Below are 19,128 nucleotides of genomic sequence, written 5' to 3'. Positions count from 1 at the left end.
GGTTGTGTTAGTCTGGCACAAGATGAGACGCACTGAAGGACGGGAACTCAAGACATATTAGAAGACCAAGCACTAAACTTATATGCCTTCTCTGCTCTGTTGGCTCCTTTTTTTGTACACCACCATGCCACTTTTTAAAAGAGATCTCATGAAAAATATCAGTGAATCTAATCTAACCTTCTTTGTGTTCTAAATATGCAAACCACAAAATACTTTTAATAATTTGACACATCATTGTTCAGAAAACAAGGGAAAAGAAGCTGCATAAATGAAATACTTTGCAGCCTTTATTAAAAGAAAGTACATCTAGAAATGATCAGATGATGCTGAGGTAAAGTCACCTACAAAACAAGACAGATTAGCATCACCCACTGATTGTTGATCCTGGTGGCACTAGAGGCAAACTGGGAAGGGCTTTAGGGCAACTTTGTACTCACAGATTGTAGCAACGATGAAAGAGTTGTAAGCAGAAACAAAGAATTAAAAGATAGGTAGTAAAGCAAGTTCCTTCTTTCTCACTTTACAAATTTCATCCACTGTGGTGCAAATCCAGACCATTGATTCAAATACTATTTTACTGGATTTCCATTTGTTTTGCCTGTGCTCCTACATTAATCCAAACAATAAGGGCCTTTAAAGCATTCATAAATAACCTGCTGCTGCTGGCACCTAGGAGCCAAGTGCAGCAATGTTAAGCAACAACAAATTTCATAGTTCAAGAGGCACAGTTAAGGAAAAAGGTTGCTCAGAAAATCACTCTCATTTAGCACAAAGATCCTTAAAAATTGCATGAAATCAGTCAAGTAACTATAGAAACCAATTTCTTCAGCTCTGTATCACACGTCTCACACCTCAATTGTCTTTATTATCGTCTGCTGTCAGATCCTTAATCAGAAATGTGAACAGGCTTGATGATTTATTCAGCAGGGACAAGAATCTGTAGGTCAAGTGAAAAATTTCACACACACATACACACGCACACACATCTTCAACCTTAGGTACTTTCATTTCATTCTGTTCCCAGTAGCTTTGGGGGCAACTCCAGTGAGATCCAATATTAAGGCTCAATTAAAATAAGCTCCAATTAGTGGAGCTTTTTTCTCTCAGGCTAGAAAAGTCAGGAAATGGATATTGGGAAATGTAAAAAGTCAGCTACTGAGAGGAGGCTGCAGACATAAATGAACTTATTTGTTGATTTCTACAGTTGCTATGCAGAGGCCTCTGGGAGTAAAAGCTTAACCAGTCTAAGCTATAAACTAAAACCCCTGCAGCTAAACATGAACTGTGTGAAACAAGGGCTCCATTCCAGAACAGAAAACTGCTGGGCCCAGAAAATTAAAAGCCAGAGGCGTTTTCCATTTAAAACTAAATCCCAGTACCGCCTCCCAGCCAAAGAATTATAAGCAGTATCAGATTTACAAAACGAACAATTACCCTGGAAAAATGTAGCCTATTGTACAGTCCCAGATGCTAAATCTCAAAGTTTCTTTTTTTTTTTTTTTCTAATCCCACATTTTATTCCTACCAAGTGTACTGCTGCAGTTTACAAAGGACTGCTTCGAGACAGGACTGAAACTGCAAAAATAAAATGTTAAAAAAAGAGAGCTCATAATTCATTGACCTCATTTGAAGCACTGCCCTTGCCTGTGGCAGTTCCTGTCCTTCCCCAAGGCCTCTGCAAATGGTATGCAGCAGCAAAATAAACCCTGACCTAATTGCCAGGACAGGGCTGCCAACCTCCTCTCAACACACAAAGGCAAGCATGGTAACTGGAAACTCCTACCTCTTTTGCTTTCTGCTTTAACCGCAGTTGCTCTGGATCTTCTTTATTGGAACGGCTCTGCCAAAGGAAGAAGAAAAAGATTGAATAGAAATTACTGGTGTCCAAACACCATCCTATCTGTTGAATATTTAATAAATGACAGTTTTCTCTGGTGATTGAGAGATTTAGCTCCAGGGGTGAATGCCTCAATCCAGACGGGCTTCCATCCCCCTCCACGCACATACGTGCACACCCCTCCTCATCTGGGCCGGCTGCCTCTGCTCTAGCCAGAGGCAAGATTAAGCTGAAAATGATGCTAACACTGTCAGTCAGGTCCAGTCTAGGCATGATGTTCATGTCAGCAGCAGACACTTAAAAAAGGACAGGAAGTATAGGAAAGAAAGGAGTTCAGTCCATGCAAGCACAACACTGTTCCTTCAACCCTAGATCAGGCTTCCACCCAAGTGGCTCCAGAATTCAGCCTGAAACAAAACCAAAAGAAAAGAATCAACAGAAGATGGTCAAGTCACAGCTGATGAAGCAACATCTACCGTCATAGCTTTTTTTTTTTCCCTCCTCTTCCTGAGGGGAAGGAAGAGAGAAGAAAGTTATTCTGTACTAGCAACAGCTCCACCAGGGGCTCATGGATCCTGTGGTACCAGCTCCAAGGCTAACCCTCCAAACTTGACTACAGAAAATAAATACACCTGCAAAGGTGGTGGATCTCACCAGGCTTCTGTTTCAGAGGCAAAAAGAGATACAGGAAGGACATTTATAGAGTTTTACTTAATTTTGACCTGTAGAAATAATCTCAAAAGGGCAGTTCACCCCACCACACATTTCAAAAAACTCCTGTGGACTTTTTAAGAAATGTAAATAGGTTAAATACTTTTTTGTATAGCCTCAATTGTCCTAAACATTATAGATTTTCAGTGACAGAATTAATGGTTACTATACTTAAAGCAGAAGTAGGAGAAATCTGAAGATGCTCACCAATCTAGAGGACATGACTACTTCCTTGGAAACCTAGAGTCTTACCTTGGCTGCTCGAAGCAACATTTCACGTTCCTCTTCATCTTTTCTCTGCTTTTCTAGGTGATCAAGCTTCTCAAGAAATCTCAGTTGTGCTCTGGTGTCACTACATACAATGTACTTATCGCTTCCCTGAAAAAACAACTTTGTTATAGACAACCATGAGCTGATAAACCTAATGGGAACAACCTGAGAAGAACAACACTATTTTTCAAGGCTGAAAAGTGTGGGCTGTTTTATCAAGACTTCAGGTGGTGGGTAGTCATTTACACATCTCCTCTCCACTGAAGTATGCTTCCAGGTGACTGTGACTAGTAAGAGGTTATTGAAAAAGTGACATTAACAACATCCAGTCTATATTGACTATAATAATAGAAGTCTTCCCTAACCTTAAACTAAAGAAATTTTGTTTTAAACCATCAACTTAATATCCAGTAAACATGTCAGGAAAAGAAAAGGGAATTGTAAAGAAGCAGGACACAATCTCTTTTCTACCTTGAAGAGAAAAAAAATTAAATTTGACATTATAAGTTTCTAGTGCTTTGTGTTCCAGTTTCAGCCATTTAATGCAGAAGTTGAAACAAGCATGACGTGGAATTACCAAAAAGATGATTTATGTATTGGAGAGGTGGTCTAGAACCAGTTATAATGAATCTTAGGGGTGAAGAAGGTGAAATATATTATATACGGTTTATTATAGCTTTAAGAATACATATTTTTGCCTCAGTGAATCTTTTGAGTCCCAGAATAGCTTATGTTGAAAGGTAACCTAGGGAAGTCATCTGGTCCAGCCACCTGTACAAAGCTGGGCCAGTGAATACTAATGATTAGATTTAGTCCAACAATCACTGGACACACGGGCATTGAAACAGGACTGAGGTCATTTTGGTCTCAAGAATATCAATCAGTAGTTTATTTTATGTTTTATTTTTGCCCCCACTGGAAAGCCTGAGTTGACATTTACTTTAGCTCAGAAAGGCAGAGAAAGGAAAGATCCCAAACATGGTCAACTGGCAATGAAAAGCTTGGTTTTACTATTCTGCTCTTCTCAAGACAGACTTCTTGAGCCATGCATTGGCCAGATGGCTATTAGGCAACACAAGACAAGGAGCCCATTATAGATGAGGCATGTCTGTGCCACCTGTTTGTACCACTTTTTAGTGCACGTCCTACAGCTGTCTTTTTTCTCTGTTACTTTGTGAACTTATTTTACTTTTTTCTTGAGAAACTTATCCTCAAGCATTTATCAGCCAAAACCACTATGCACTTCCGGTGACTCTTTGTTCTATCTCACACCAGGCTCACATTGTAATGAAACAATTCTGACATACAACTATTCTAAAAGAAGCACAGGATATTTTACAGCTGTATTTTAGGCAAGGTTATATGTTAAGTATATGGACTATCCATGACTTCAGTTACTCAGTTTTTAGTTTTCAAGGATAATATACTCAGACTCTTGTTCTCACACCCAGCTGTGCACTATGAAAAGACAGAAGGAAAGTAAAAGTTTTTTTGTGGAGCACTGTTGTCTTCTGATCTGAATTGTCACAACTGAGTCAGAGCATGAAATCAATCCCTTTTCTGGTATTACGTTTGGTCCTTTTCAATGAGCCACCTCATTGTCACGTATTATCAACTGTGGCTCAAAACACACCATATGCTGCAACAGAGACCTTCTCAAGCAGCATCTGTGGCTCTGCAAAAAAGTCCAACAAACCTTTTCCCCTCCACTTCTGTCACTGCTCAAGTCTTTTTTAACTGCTCCCCACAAAGCATAAGCTATGTCTGAGTCATTCTCAGTACATCAGTACAACTTGTTTTGAAGCAGCAGTTTATAATAATCCACCACCATGCCACAATCCTTTTAAAAGGACAAAGAAGAAAGCTGTAGTACCAGAAGATTATTTTTTCCAAAGTTTAGAAGTGTTTTGCTTTGGAATAGCCAGATATTTACACATTTTAAGACAAATCCATGACCCTATACCAACCAGCAATGTAAATGTCTCAAGCAGAAGCTCCTCAATGCACTACCATGAGCTCATATGGGACAAGAAATAGGTGCATCCGTAACAGTATTTCAGCTCATCACCTGTTTTAAGATAGCTTATTTCAGGAATTTTTAAAAGAGGAACACCTGCAGTTATATTTTGTCCTACTCAATGACCTTCTCTGTGGTCATTTAGCAGGGCATTGCTCAGACAGAAAACATTACATTGTAGCCCTGTTCATGACTTGTAGCCAGTGCTCTTATGATGAAGCATAATCACCCACATCCCATGGCCCTACAGGTAATGCAGTTTAGTGCTGTGGCATTTCAGCGCTACTGCATGAAGGGAAAATGTGTTCACAGTGCATCATTTACAGCTCAGCACCACACCATGCCTCTCAGAGCCATGAGCTCAGGGGCTCCAACCACAGGAGCATGGCAGCTGATCATGATTATGAATCCACATAAAAACCTTTTCCCTTTATGGTCTTCCAAAAGCTATACAAGCACTGCAACAAGAGCTGCATCACAGACAGCAGCTCCCAACCATCTGAAAGGCTATTCCTACTTCATATAAAGAGACCACCATCATAGCTTTATCCCAATTAAGTCAGTGGCTTCCAAATATAATTTCTTAAATTTAACAAAAAAAGGACTACAGTTAACAAGTCTACATGATGGCATAGCATGAAGCTTTTACCCTGCCAATTCACTTTCCCTGCAGGGCTATCTGTCAGATGAAAGCTGCTAGGCATGAGCTGAGTAGACTGGGAAGAAGAGTTTCCTGACTATGATCCCATCAATTACTGGCCTTTTTACACCAACTCCTACCCTAACAATAGTTACTTTGGTTTCACCACAACTAGCCCTGTTACTGTATTTTTGTAATGAAGATAGGCCAGTACAAAGCCCCTTATGGAGCAACCACCCAACCCTCCTGGAAAGACTCTGGGACTTTATCTGACATAGATGTAGCCCACACTGTGCAGGGGTACCAATCAAAAGCCATGAGGGAAAGGAGAACAGGGGGTAAGCACCAGGGCAGATGGAATACAGGGCTGTATAAATACCTCTATTAATACATAACAGGACTCCAGCATCCTGCAGTGTTCTCTTCTTGAACTTAAGATTTCGAAAAGCCTGTCAGCATCCCTCACAATAACATTGCTCACAAAGGTAATCCTGTAGGACACTCCTCTGTCGCGTAATACCATCTTCCTAACAAAAGAGGGTATCTTTCTCTAAGATTACTGTGCCCGTTACTTTTGATTTTTTTGTTTGTTTTGCTTTTGAGAAAAGAGGAAAAGAAAGCCAGCTTATTGCAATCTTATAATCTTATCATTGCTTCTGGCAATTCAATCAGACAAAAACCTGTTTTTCTATTGCTTTAGTTCAATGAGAAAGAAACTAGCCCTATCCAGCCTACTGTCCAAAACCATTTCCTTCTGTTCTTGGTGTCTGCAAGACACCATGTCCTACTGGTTACTCTGGACTTCAGCTTCCTCCTCACTTTTGCTCACAAGCTCAATTGTACCTCCCACTTCAGAGAAAACAACATACAACAAGTACAGATTTCTGAAGTATTTTCATTCAAAACCCTGTGCCTGTTCTGTATTGATTTTCTTTTCTATAACATCTTCTTCTGGCAAGGAACACAATACTCCTGCTGCTCCACAAAATACCATAAATACTCAGAAGTTTCCAAATGGTTGCTCCTCTTTACTACTATTGCTGCTCCAGTGCTGAAAAGCCTATAAAACGTGTTCAGTACAAAAATAACTCCTATCAGTTGGCTGCTCTTGTTAAATTTCATTAAGCATAAAGTTCTTGTAAAAATACTCAACCTGAACAAACATGAAACTATGAGTTGATAGACACATTTGCTTCTCAATTATTTTTTTCCTAGAACAGCTTCACATTGTAAGCAAGGATTAGTATCTTGCTATTGAATGACAAAAGAAAAAAGAAAGAGCTGGTTTGGCCAGTAAATTATCACTTCCCATTTGCACCATACAAGCATCTTAAGGGATACTAGCTCACTGGGACACAATATATATTGAATGAAGCTAAAAAAAGATCTAAGATGAAAAAAAAATCTTAAGATGAAAAGGGCCTCTGCCTTCATGAAGCATTTTCTAAAAGTAAAATAATCAATTCCTCTTCCCAAGGCTTTTTACTGAGCCAATACTGACTGCAATTCCACCAATACTATATGCATAAGGAAAACACAAGACCCTAAATCAACCCACCATCAAGAGCATTCAAAATTAGCTTTCCATTTACCATTAAAGAGACTTTGTATAACAGCCACCACTGCTAAGGAAGAGAATAAACACATGTATTTAGTCTTATACTGTGTTTTAAGAGCACCTGTCCAACAATCAAAGGGAACAGTTATATGCCGGGCTAGACACAGCTAAAACCAGTCTTTGGTAGATACTGAGAACACAAATGTTGCCTATAATGTGCCCACACTTGGAAGGAGGTTTACCTTCAAGGCTGCAAAGCAGGAAAACTTTGAGCAAAACTTGCTAATGATTTCCTTTACCTTGTGGGTTGATACTCTGTGCTGAGCAATTACAGTTAGTTTTTCTAGGAGTCCTCGTAATCTCTCCTGTGTAGCATGGGAGATGAAGTTCACAACATCAGAGTTAAGTTCCATAATGTCATGCCTTTTACCTGTGGAAGCAGAGAAAATCCATTACGTGTTTTAGTAGTAGCTGATAATTGAAATAATTAGCACAGCAGGTATTCTGTTCCCCCTGGAAGTCATACCCATTATGAATAAAGGTTTGGAGATTATGATTTTCCTGGTAAAGTCACAACTTCAAAGATCTTAGACATTACATTAATAAAACTTAGCCTGGAGCTTCAGAAAATATAGACATTGTTTCACTTAGCCTCCAGAACCACTCTCCTTGCAAGGTCATTTATAGGACAAAGTTAATAAGAACACAAATCAAGCTTCATGTTCAGGGAGGGGGGAGAAGCGGTAGCTGTAGAAATTAGTGCCATATTCTGTTAATTCCAGTAATTAAAAAAATACAGAATTACATTTTGCCCTGCTTGACACCGTGCTTGTTAACAACTCATGACATTTATTTGACGAGCAGGAATGGGTTTTGCAGCGCACTCCAGGCACACGAGACCCTCCAAACTGCCTTGACTGACCGACACGGGGCAGACTGAGCCGACCGACCCACAGCAGCCGCTCGGACAGCGCGGATTCCATCCTGCTGCCAGCTTCAACCTTTCCTCTCGGGCTGCCGCCGCATCTCCGCGTCTCAGCAGCTGCGACCGAGGCTGGTGACAGCTCCAGGCAGGGCTGCGCTGGCCCTGCACCCAGAGCTGGGCATCACCTCTGCGACCTTCCCGCGGCTGCAGGCTGCCGACAGAGAAGCCTTGCCATGGCTGACACCATCCATCACTCAGCGCGGCTCCAGAGACACCTGGGCGTCAGCGGCGTTTCCCTGGTAGGCACGGCAGGCAGCAGTTCCACATGCCTCATACGTTGTACCTGTCAGAAGCACTTTTCCTTGCCCTACGCTGCATTTATAGCAGCTGTAATACTTTATGATGCAATATACAGCATGCCTTCAAAGCCCATTTCAGTATTTACTGCCAAGTGAAGTGTTAAGAATGGATAAACAGCGCACTGTAAAAGAACTAATCACCTATTCCATTTGCTTTTGCTACTGTAACTGAAAATTAATGACAATCTCACAAGGCCAGGAGAACCTAGAATGTTGTCCCAGATACAATCAACCCTGATCAACCCTGTCTGATCAGTAAGCACTGGCCTTAACAGACTGCAAAGCTCATTTTGCTCAAGTACTTTTCCATACTTCTTCTGCAGCTTCTCACTAGACTATCATATTACTGAAACACCAACTTAAAGACGAAATAAAATCCCCCCAAACCTCAAGACCTCCCTGCACACATGCAGACACAAATTTCTTAATCCAAAGATGGCTCAGTTCAAAAGCAGACATGTTAACTTTCTGAATTGCTCTACTCCCTGGCAGCATTCCTTTCCTTGCAAACAAGCACTCATCATTTATGACCTGAATTACTGACATTGCTATTATTATTATTGTTGTTATTATTAATTTGGAACAACTACCATTCTAGCTATGAAACAGCCAGGCTTCTATTTTCCATCTTTCAACACCTTGTCTTTACATCCACAACCAGCAAATTATTCTAGAAATACTCTCTCTGTTTTTGCAGAGCTCTTTATTTTTCCTTATACCCACTTATTCCCACAAATGACTGATTAATCTTCTATTGAACTTTGAGAACAACTTCTAGGCACCAGGTCTGATCTGCATTTTCCCTTTGCCACTAGTAACACAGCATTTGTTATGCCCCTTACAGCTCGAGATGACACATCTGGCTGAGCAGGGCAGGAGCACCAAGGTCACAGGTAGCACTTGCAGGTTACGTGCTTGTCACCGGCTAGCTGCTCTCTCTGGACTAAGAACCAGTTGTGTGTGGAAACAGAAAGACTTTGTGAACACATGGTCAAGCCACTGTGACAGAATTGTGACTGCACATTCAGGCTTCCCTGGATGCTCACCTGTAAAACTCAGTGTTTCAGTACAGCAAGTAGCAAGCAGAGGGCATAAGCAAGGAGCAACATGCATCAAGTTTGCTGTTGACAGCAGCAGGACCAGCCAGTGTACTGCTACACAGCTGCATGCTCCCTGCTCTGACAGAATACAACATTATTAAGCAACACGTATTATTTTTGCTCAAAAGGTAACAGCTGGAATGATATCTATACTAGAAACTTCCTGTAACACAGGCATTCAATGTACATTCCACAGTATTATTCATTATACATACAAACTGCTTCAACATCTCTTTTTTCCATGGAGGGAGTCATAAACAAAGCTCTGCTCTGCGTGTATTGGAAGTTTGAAACTTTTTCCTAATGTTAGTCAATAGAGTACATATTCCTGAACCATCTCAGGAATGCAAAAATTGTTAGGGAAATCAGTGTAATGCACCAAGTTAGAAGCTGCTGAGACAAAAGCAGATTTAAGTGTTTTGACACTAGCACCTTTATGGTTGTTAAGTGTTGCATTAGGCTTAAGAGTAAGAAAGTTGCTCATTTCTCACATGTTAAAGTGGCATCAGTTTCTTTTTTCTGGTTGTACTTCAGACTGTTTCCATGTAAAGAAAACCTTAAAGGACAGTTGCTTCCTAGAAGGGGAAGTGAAAACTTATTATTGTTTCGTAGAAACACATGAGATGAACTGAGATGGCAGATCATAACAGTTCCAGGTCCTTCTTCAAAGACTGGAGGCTGGCTGATGAAAGAGGCAAGGAAACACTACTACATCCATACATATCTGCTATGTGTGCTTTGTTCTCACCTATGTTCATGATCTTACTCTGAAGAGCTTCCAAAGACAGAAATGGTTCATCTGCGCAAGAGTGAATCACTGTGCCAATGAGCTCAGAGTTTGTTGCCAAAATATAGGCATTCTCCTCACTGAGATTAACCCCAGCCATAGAAGTCACATCATTTAGGTCATCTTCATCTCTACAAAAGAGAATACCAACACTTTATGCTTTGTTCAGAATAGACAAAAAGAAAAAGTCTCAACTGTCAACAAGCAGCCACATTAACATATCCTGTATACAATAGATGTTCAGTGTGGGTGTGGACAGGGAGCTCCTAAAAGCTCTCACACTTCTTCAAGGTGCCTCTGAAACATTAATTTGGCTAATGCCTCAGTTGCTAGGCATGCAAATCCTTTATATGAAACTGAAATTTTGAGCCACCTTGGAAACCTAGGACTGAGTTAAAGCCAGATTAAAAGTTCCCACAAGCCCTAACCCTGCACCACCACTCTTGCAGCCTGAAATTTGTTCAATAACTAATTCACCAGGTAGAACCAAGTGTGGAATGAAGTTGTATGTTGACTCACTGGACTATAAACAACCCATTTTCTAACCAAGATGTACATCTTGCAAACTGAGGCTTAAAGCACAGGCTTATTAGCACAGACATGATCTTCAGTTTTCTTTAGTGAGTTCCCTTAAAACACAGGATACAAACACTCCTTGATTACTTACGAAAACCTATCTAGACTTTGTACTTTGAATCAGTCCTACCACACTTGTGTATATAGCAGGGAAGATGCCACAGCTTCTGAAGCACCGTGCCAGAGCTCTAGCTGGTAACACCATTAGCTGGATTCTCATGTAGCAGCTTTGGACTATGTGTTCAAAATAAAAACTCAGTTAGGGTGAACATCACTCAGACTAGCTATAGCAGCCAGTGTGCTTCAGCCCCATGGTTTTTTATAGAGATCATTTAAGTTAAAATACTGAATGAATCTTACATGGAAACTGTTTCTGCACTACTTTGGCAGTGAAACAATCCAAGCTTTTATCAAATGAGTTCAGACTATCAAGAGAAAGCATTTTTACTTCACAATGTGACAAAGGCCCTAATGGTGCCTTCAGGGATTTAGGACCAATCCAAAACAGACATCCATAGTATTAGGACAGATAAGTAAAATCACTCCTCTGAACATCTTTTTATTTGGAAAGCACAGAAAACAAACCCCCTCTTGGAAATTATTCTCTAGCAAGGTTTGATAAAGTTCACCTTCAGAAAACACTGTGTGGCCTCAATAACTCTTGAACAAGGGGTTAGCCAGAAATTTGTTGTTCTAAGGTGAAATGATATTTCTTGGAGGCTATCCTTTGACTGACTAGAGGCAGAAGCTAAAGTTATTAGAACATGAGCTCGCATTGAGGCTAAGCAATACTCAAAAGACAAAATAAAATGTTAGGATATTTTTCTTAAAACTATAGATGCACTTTCTCCTTTGGGTTTCAATGCACAAACCAATGTGCCATTTCTATGGCACAATTCTTCTGCAAACTTCCAGTGAGAGACCCAGCCAGAAAAGGAGTCCAGCCTTGAGTCCAGCTATCGCTCCTTCCATTTGTGTGCCCTCATTGCTAGCAGCTCCTATGTGTGTATGTTCAGGGAAAAGGAATCTCAATAGATTCTCAAACCAGCTCCAGCTCCTTAGGTCTAACTAGACACAATAGCTTCCCAACCAGGCTTGTGCCCCAAATCCATCATGCTAAGGAAAGCGTTAAATTCCAGGACTGTCAGGACAGTTAGATGTCCACAGCTACAATTTAAAGCTGAAGCCAACAGTGCCAGAACAGCTTCCCTCCTCCTACCCCTTCTCAACCAGCAGCTGAACAGCTCCAAGTGTAATACTCAGGCTCTATCAGCCTAACAGAGACTCTGAACTTTCAACAAGCGTGTCAATGAATCTTCATGGGATGATAATTGAGTGCTAACTGATCTTCACAAGTACATTCCAGTTTCCTCTTCCTAGTGACCACTACAGAGAAATCTTTGCTGATGGCAGAGACAAGAATCCCACTGAAGCACAGCAACTGCCACAGATCTGCTGACAAAATCAGCACAACCAGCACCAGGAACACACATCACAAGCTCTTGGTGCTGGAACCTGACATTACTCCAGTGGAACTGTTTATGGAATCCCAGGAAGGATGCTTGCATCCCAGGTACAACATGCAGTTTCAGGAAATAATTTCTTCTTTTAATCTGGCCACATACTGAAAACACTCAAGCAAAGAATAGATAAACTTCTATCAATTTTTCTACATACAGAAGTTTCATTTCTTTATAACCTGCCTCTACCAGGTTACTATTTTCTTGATTATTTCCACACACAGTCTCTCTAGCATGTACAAGCATACAAGAGTTTATATGCAAGCAGACCTGTACTGTTCTTCAGTACCAATTCTAAGTTTTTCACTGTGAGACATAAGTTTGCATTAAGTCAAGCTTTGATGAAATACATTAAAACACTGTTGCACTTATTTTACTTAACCCAAAGAAATTGCCACTACATTCCTTAGAAAAGTGCTCACTAAAGATTAATGGAAGTTTCAGAAGCCATGGTAAGTTCATACTTTTTACTACTCTTTTCTCTTTATTTAAACAAACTTCTATCATTTTAAGTAAAGGCCCCTGTACTTTGAGTAAGCTGTTGAAATCATTCTACAAAGGTGATAAATTTAAATGAGTGTACACAAAGCTGTTTCTGATGGATACTGGCTTGCTTTCAGTTTCAGCAATCCCTCTCATAAGGCCCCTTTTCTGCACCACTTGCTTAATTGCTCTTTACATTTGATCATGTCACACTTAGAAATGAACAGGAAAAACTCACCCAGCTGTTACAAGCCTCCAGTGATTTAAGCTTACTAGGATAAGGTGGAAAGCAGAACTCAGGAGTTCTGAGCGATACACCGCACAAAGTCAGGTTTGACATTTCTACTGGATATTCACTGCAAAAGAAGCCCAAGCAATGCAGACACACCTCACATCTATGAAGTTGCCTGCTGCCTGAAAAGTGAGTCTGGGGCACCCTCTGGTGTCTGACGACTGCACTTGTCTTCTGAATCCCCTTATCTTTACTCCATTTTATCCAAGAGTCTAAGAGATAACTAGAAAGACACACTGAACCCAAACCTCTGTGCACCATCCCTGACAACTACCCAGGCCAGAGCAATTCCAGCCAAGCCAGAAATTAGCATGTGATTTGGAGAACAACTCTATTAAAGAGAATAAATTCAAAATGAATATTTGAAGATGAAATATGCACTTTATTTTTTTCCAGAGTACTCTAGCATATACTCTACAGAAATGTGTAGATTAGTTAACAAAAATTTCGATTTTTTCAAAACAGACTATTTCTTGACATGCCACGGTGCAATGTCCATTAGCTGAAACAACATCTAGACAGCTGGAATGCTTTGTGTTTTGTTGTGGTTTTTTCTGTTTGTTTGCTTGGAGGGGCAGGAAATCACCACTCTTTCTACTGCTTATCTTGGGCAACCTAAAACAGAGTGTTAAGGAGCAGACAAGGTCAAATTGCAGCTAATTAAGTACAGCTTAGTGAGCAGAATGTCTTCAAATCCTAAGCTAGCCTAGTGACACAATGGCAGAGGGAGTCAGGCTGGATGACACACTGCAATGAGAGTGCACAGTGAGAGCACTCTAGTTAGAGCCACATGTGTCACCACATCAATTACAAGACCTGCTGTGTGTTTGTAACAAATTTAATCACAAAACCTGAAAACAGGCTATGGTGCCTCTCTCTGCCTCACACATGATCAGCAGTTGATTGATCACAGGTAAGAAAGTTTGATTATAGCAGTTAATAGAAGAAACACCCAACAGTGTATCCAAAGACAAATTCTTCAGAGACAAGAGACTCTTCAATGAAAATTTAGGGTGAGTTAGAGATTTCCTAACTAAATTCTCATGGACTTGCTACTTTGGATATGGATTTGCTCATTGATATGCTACTTTGAAGATCTCTATCCAAAAGGAAGAAGAAAAAGCTCTATTGAAACACATTGTAAAAGCAGGTTTTTTCCTACACTATGAATTTAACAATTCAGGGAAAGACTTCCAAGAATTCAAATTTGTCATGTAGGACAGCTAATATATTCAATTTGGAAGATCATGGAATTTTTTTTTTCTTTTTTGGGTATGAGTTTGTTTATTGCTACTTTTTTTCTATTACAATATTTATAAAGGGTTTTTTTTAACATCACTACCCAAAATTACATCCCACATTACTTTCTAAAGTATATTTCAAAAGACCTTGAGGCAGATGAACAGAGCTATTGCTTTAATTTGAGTTTTTCATTTCAGCTTCTGGCAACTATTGTTTTTAAGTGTTCACTGTATACTGTGTGTTACTGTAAACAGCAGCAGCTTTCTGTCTTTATCAGTGCATTCAAAGCTGCATCTTTCAACAGATGGTAAGTCAACTGGTCAACAAAATAGAGGTGTCATCATGTCTGCTTTTTTAACTTGGAAAAGAAATGTCAAACTTGCCCTGAAGTGGTAAGACTAATAATGCTGATGGCAGCCTGTTCCAACATCAAACTTCGTTGCTGCAAAAATAATTTCTGCTTTTGAAAAGTTAATCAGTTGCTAGAGCTAAAAGCTGTAAGCACTCTTGCAGTCTAAAGGCCTAGAGAATATGTTAGAAATCATGATTAGAGATGTAGTCAAAGACTTTCACCCGTACACACAGAAACAAGGAGTTAATAAAAGATTCTAAAATGCAGCACAGACCTTTAGACAGGTTACAAGCCAGTTCAAGTAACAGTTCAATGCTATCAGACTATATGCAAAAAACAAGAGTTTCTATATGCTTTACTCCTGCTGAGAGACTTTACTACAAGATAACTAAATTAGTAGTTGTATTCATAGGATGGAAAACATGTTAGTGAAAAACTGACACAAAATCCAACCTCACCAGGGCAGTTTTCTTACACTAAGAATAAGTTTTAAGGTTACCCATTGCCCATGAGTAGTGTGACATGAAAAACATGTATTAGGAAAAAAGCTTCTGAAGAAAGTTGCTAGTATTTGGGCTCCACTCCCACCTCTATGCTTGTTTCTTCCTTTTGTTCCTTTCTATACTTAACTTCTGATATTGTTCATTTTTACCTGAAGGATGTTGCTCCATTCTCTTTCATTTTCGCTTTCTGAACAGGAGATGCTTGAAGTGACCATATTTGATTTCTTGGCAAGGTAATTTGCTTCAGAATGGAACCTAAAACAAAACAATGAACATGCTATAGTAGAAAGAAAAATGCTAAGACAACTGTTTAGCTAGTTCATTATTCTAAGCAAGGCTACTGCAGACTCAGTAACAACTAACTGGGTCCATCTGAAAACCAGACACTCTAGGATTTTACATTCTACAAGTTCTGTATAGCCCAAAGCCTCACACACTCCCAGCAAATTCCCTCCCTTCTGTGCCAACCAGAAAAATGTTTCCATGAAAACTAGCTGAGACAAACTCTTAATGTACATCAACCTGAACCTGTTAAAAGAAAAAGCAAGGCCTCATGAAACAACTCTCAAAATCATCAGCTCAGAGGAAGTTCACTGCAAGGAGCTCAGTCGTTGTATTTTAACAAGAACAAATATTTGATTGATGTGCTCTTAACAAGTGCCAGAAGTAGATGTGACATTGATTTTCTCATCAGAGCTCCAGACAGCAAAGATGTTCAACTTAATGCACAGAGCTGACTGCTCCAACAGACAGCCACCCTCTCGCATTCCTACAATCCACCAACAGCCTGCATGCACTTCTACACTCAGCAGTCCTCCCCTTTCTCCATGAAAGTAGTTCCCACACTTTACCTGCAGGAAACTGGTTGGTTTGAACAAGTGTATTCAGTGGCACCTTCTTCTCAGCAGGTGTCTGTAGGGTGAGCACTGAGGGCTGTGGGAGTGTGGATACTTGCTTGACAATGGTTCCCGATGGTTGTTGGACTACCTGGAAGTGGAATATCCAATATCAACAGTTAGAAGAGCTAACAGTACAGAGAAGTAAACAGTATCAATGTTTCCTTTTAGCCAGGAATGCCACTGGGCAGGTATGCTTGCTAGTTTCCAGTTTAAAGCAAACAGCATGCTCAGAAAAGGCCTTTTTTTTTTTTTTAAACTTCAAATCAAGAAATCTTAACAAGTGGTAGTGAGCTTTAAGCTCATTCAGTGAGCTCTAAAAGACACTTCACCCCTGTTCTATACTGATGACTCTGTTTGACAAGTTCCACTAATTATCACACAAGCCATTACACTGAGAGGCTTCCCTCTGTGTAAGTCTCACTCAGCAGGCTAACTATTAAAGAGTGAGTCTGCCAGTAACTTCAAAAGGATAGGTATCACAAACACCTAGTCAAAAAGGGAGAACACCAAAACAACTGAAGTCTCGCATGAAATACTGTACCTGCTAAGAATTAAAGAGTACATGCTATAAAATTACTGATGTGCTTTTGGAATTGCAACCTCAATTGTAAATTGAGACGCTGAGTTTCAAAGTGTTAAGCTAAAACACTCTAAACAGTTGCCAGGAACATGAAGTACTAAATAGCAACACCTATAGCAAGTAGAGCCCCTACACAAAGACATCAGTACACAGCTGAAGGGTAAAAAGGAAGGCAGTTCATAGTTTTGTTTAAAGAGACTCTTCAAAGAAACAAAACCAGACAGCAGGATGTCATCACAACACAGAGCTACAGGCACAGCCCATAAATGCTAATCCTTCCTCTTCAGGGGCAGCTATTAAAATGCAAGAAAGTAATAAAATTGCAACAGTAAAATTGCAGCATCCCTAAAAATCTCACTTCTAAGCCTCCTAGCTAGCAGAATGTGGGCTTCAGCTTTGATGCATCTTTTAAAAAGTTCTTGATTATGGACAGTAGAAAGATGTTACTTCACCAAAGCATAAGATCAACATCTTCAGACTGAATTCTGGTTCTTTACCAGCAGAAAACTAACAAAGAAAATGTCAGGGTCCAGAAGCCATTTTTCTCCTCTACATCTTTCATTCTTACTTCAAAAAGTCTAGAAGGTGCTTGCACAAGTGTAATTAAAGAACTGACAATTACAATACTTGAGAAATTAGGCTCTCTCCTGTCACTTCTCCCCTATTAATAAACATCATCAACATAAGCATCACACATTCACAAAAAGATAGTTTGTGTATTAAAGAGTCAAATTTGTGTATCAAATAGTCAGCCATCTGTGTACTGGTAGCACTAAGGCTGGGTGTAGCAGCAGTAATAGAATAACTGAGCTGAAAGTGGAATCTGAAAACCTGACAGACAACATTAATATCTAGAGGAGGAAAGAATGCAGGAATACAGGGACAGACTGTGGACAGAGATGAGGCTCACATATGAAACACTTTCTCATGGAGCAGAACAGATGCTAACATTCACTACTATGTGTTTATCCCAAAGCTCAGATTGATCTCTCAGAAAGATCTGGCTTCCAGAACTGCAAGTTGTTAATAATGTGAGCAGTGTCTTTTGTGAGTTCAGGTACTAAGGAGAAGCCAACCAGCTTGGACACACTACTCACAGGCTACACAGCACTAACACTCATCTAGAGATCTTTCTTACCACCAGCAAGAATGATGCTTTATCTTCAGTGTGCAAAACACTGGAACAGCACAGGAGGAAACATAAGCATTCCAGACTGAGGTACAGCAGACAAAAGAACAGAGATAGCAATGTTACAACAATGGTCTAAGTGGAGACTGGGATGGAAGTCAAGTAACCAAGGAGGCGACATTGCCAAGAAACAGAGAGGATGTGCTGGCAGTAGAGTTCATTTTCTGTTTGCCATTCTAGCTCTAGACTAACAAAAGCTGGAAGTCCTTGAGAGTTGCAGTGGGAGAGAACAACACCACTGGAAATTTCAACAAGGATCCAACGCCAGAATGAAGCATTACCAACATCAGTAATATCTGTGAGATTATCCTTTCTTCAGGCTAGCAGCAAGAAAATAATAAAGAAAAACGACTTCTCCTTTGTGTGCTGTTAAGCAGGCTGACACAGACATCAGAATAAAATTATTGATGTTCTTAAGTTAAAAGAAATGCAACACAATATTCAGCTGACAATGAAGAGACAGCTGCCTGAAAGAGACTTTGATTAGCCCCACTGAACCTGTTTTACATTCATAAAACAAAGTCTGGATATCAGCAGAGGGATGCTGAGGTATCATCACACACAAGCAGTATTGCTTCATGAAGGAAGCCCCACTAATTGAATGCAAGAGCAATAACCAGGACAAAAAAAAAAAAAAATGGAGAAGATTGTTCATTAAAGCTCAACTCTGAGGGGACATGACACTAACAACTCACTAAGAACAAGCAGTTGCAGCAGCATAAACACTTCACTCCTTGGTTCAATCATTAATAATCTCCAGGCAGGGTGTCTCACTGGTAACTGTGGGGACTACACCATAAACCCCTAGCTGGTTATGCCTGACATGAAGCTGTAATATCACAGCAGCTTTCTCAGCAATGGATGCCAGCATCTGGTAATATAAATTTTCATTTATGGTGCTTCAACAAGAGACAAAGCAATACTAGAGCAAGATAAACTTTATTTCCAAGATGACCAAGTCTTTGTAAGCCAACACCCTTAAATGAGGTGGTGTTAAGAAAGTCAGAGAAGAAAATACTTCAAAATGTGCAACTCTCACAGCACAAAAATGCAATCAATCCCAAGAGCACCCTTGAAGAACAGGTCCTGAAGTGTCCACACAGAGTTTTGTTAATAATGCTACAGAAATGAAAAGTTTCATGTTGCATCACTCCAGTCACAAATTTGATATTAAAATACAGCAGTGCTGCATTCTTGAGCACCACCAACATTATAATGGAGCTGGCACATGAGAGTCCAAATTCTCTCAAGCACAAGAGGCCAAAATTAGAAAGGGGCATGCAGAGGG

The 19,128-nt window shown here is 40.0% G+C and overlaps 1 protein-coding gene across 2 annotated transcripts in view; it reads right to left on the bottom strand.

Moving 5' to 3' along the window:
* The window catches only part of TAF4B (TATA-box binding protein associated factor 4b), a 71,187-nt gene that overhangs the window by 23,400 nt on the left and 28,659 nt on the right, over positions 1–19,128 (bottom strand). The window contains exons 8-14 of one of the 2 annotated variants that reach the window (XM_030266113.4): positions 16,024–16,159; positions 15,322–15,427; positions 10,166–10,335; positions 9,909–9,992; positions 7,333–7,463; positions 2,801–2,926; positions 1,784–1,840 (exon numbers count right to left, since the gene is read on the bottom strand). In XM_030266113.4, coding sequence (XP_030121973.4) covers positions 1,784–1,840; positions 2,801–2,926; positions 7,333–7,463; positions 9,909–9,992; positions 10,166–10,335; positions 15,322–15,427; positions 16,024–16,159 — 810 coding nt within the window. The remainder of the gene's footprint in view (positions 1–1,783; positions 1,841–2,800; positions 2,927–7,332; positions 7,464–9,908; positions 9,993–10,165; positions 10,336–15,321; positions 15,428–16,023; positions 16,160–19,128) is intronic. The other variant, XM_030266114.4, reaches the window with a different exon arrangement.

Source organism: Taeniopygia guttata, chromosome 2 (genome assembly GCF_048771995.1).
Source record: "Taeniopygia guttata chromosome 2, bTaeGut7.mat, whole genome shotgun sequence".
NCBI classification, from domain to species: Eukaryota; Metazoa; Chordata; class Aves; order Passeriformes; family Estrildidae; genus Taeniopygia; species Taeniopygia guttata.
The sequence above is the reverse complement of the archived record's forward strand: the minus strand, read 5'-3'. Positions and strand labels throughout refer to the sequence as shown.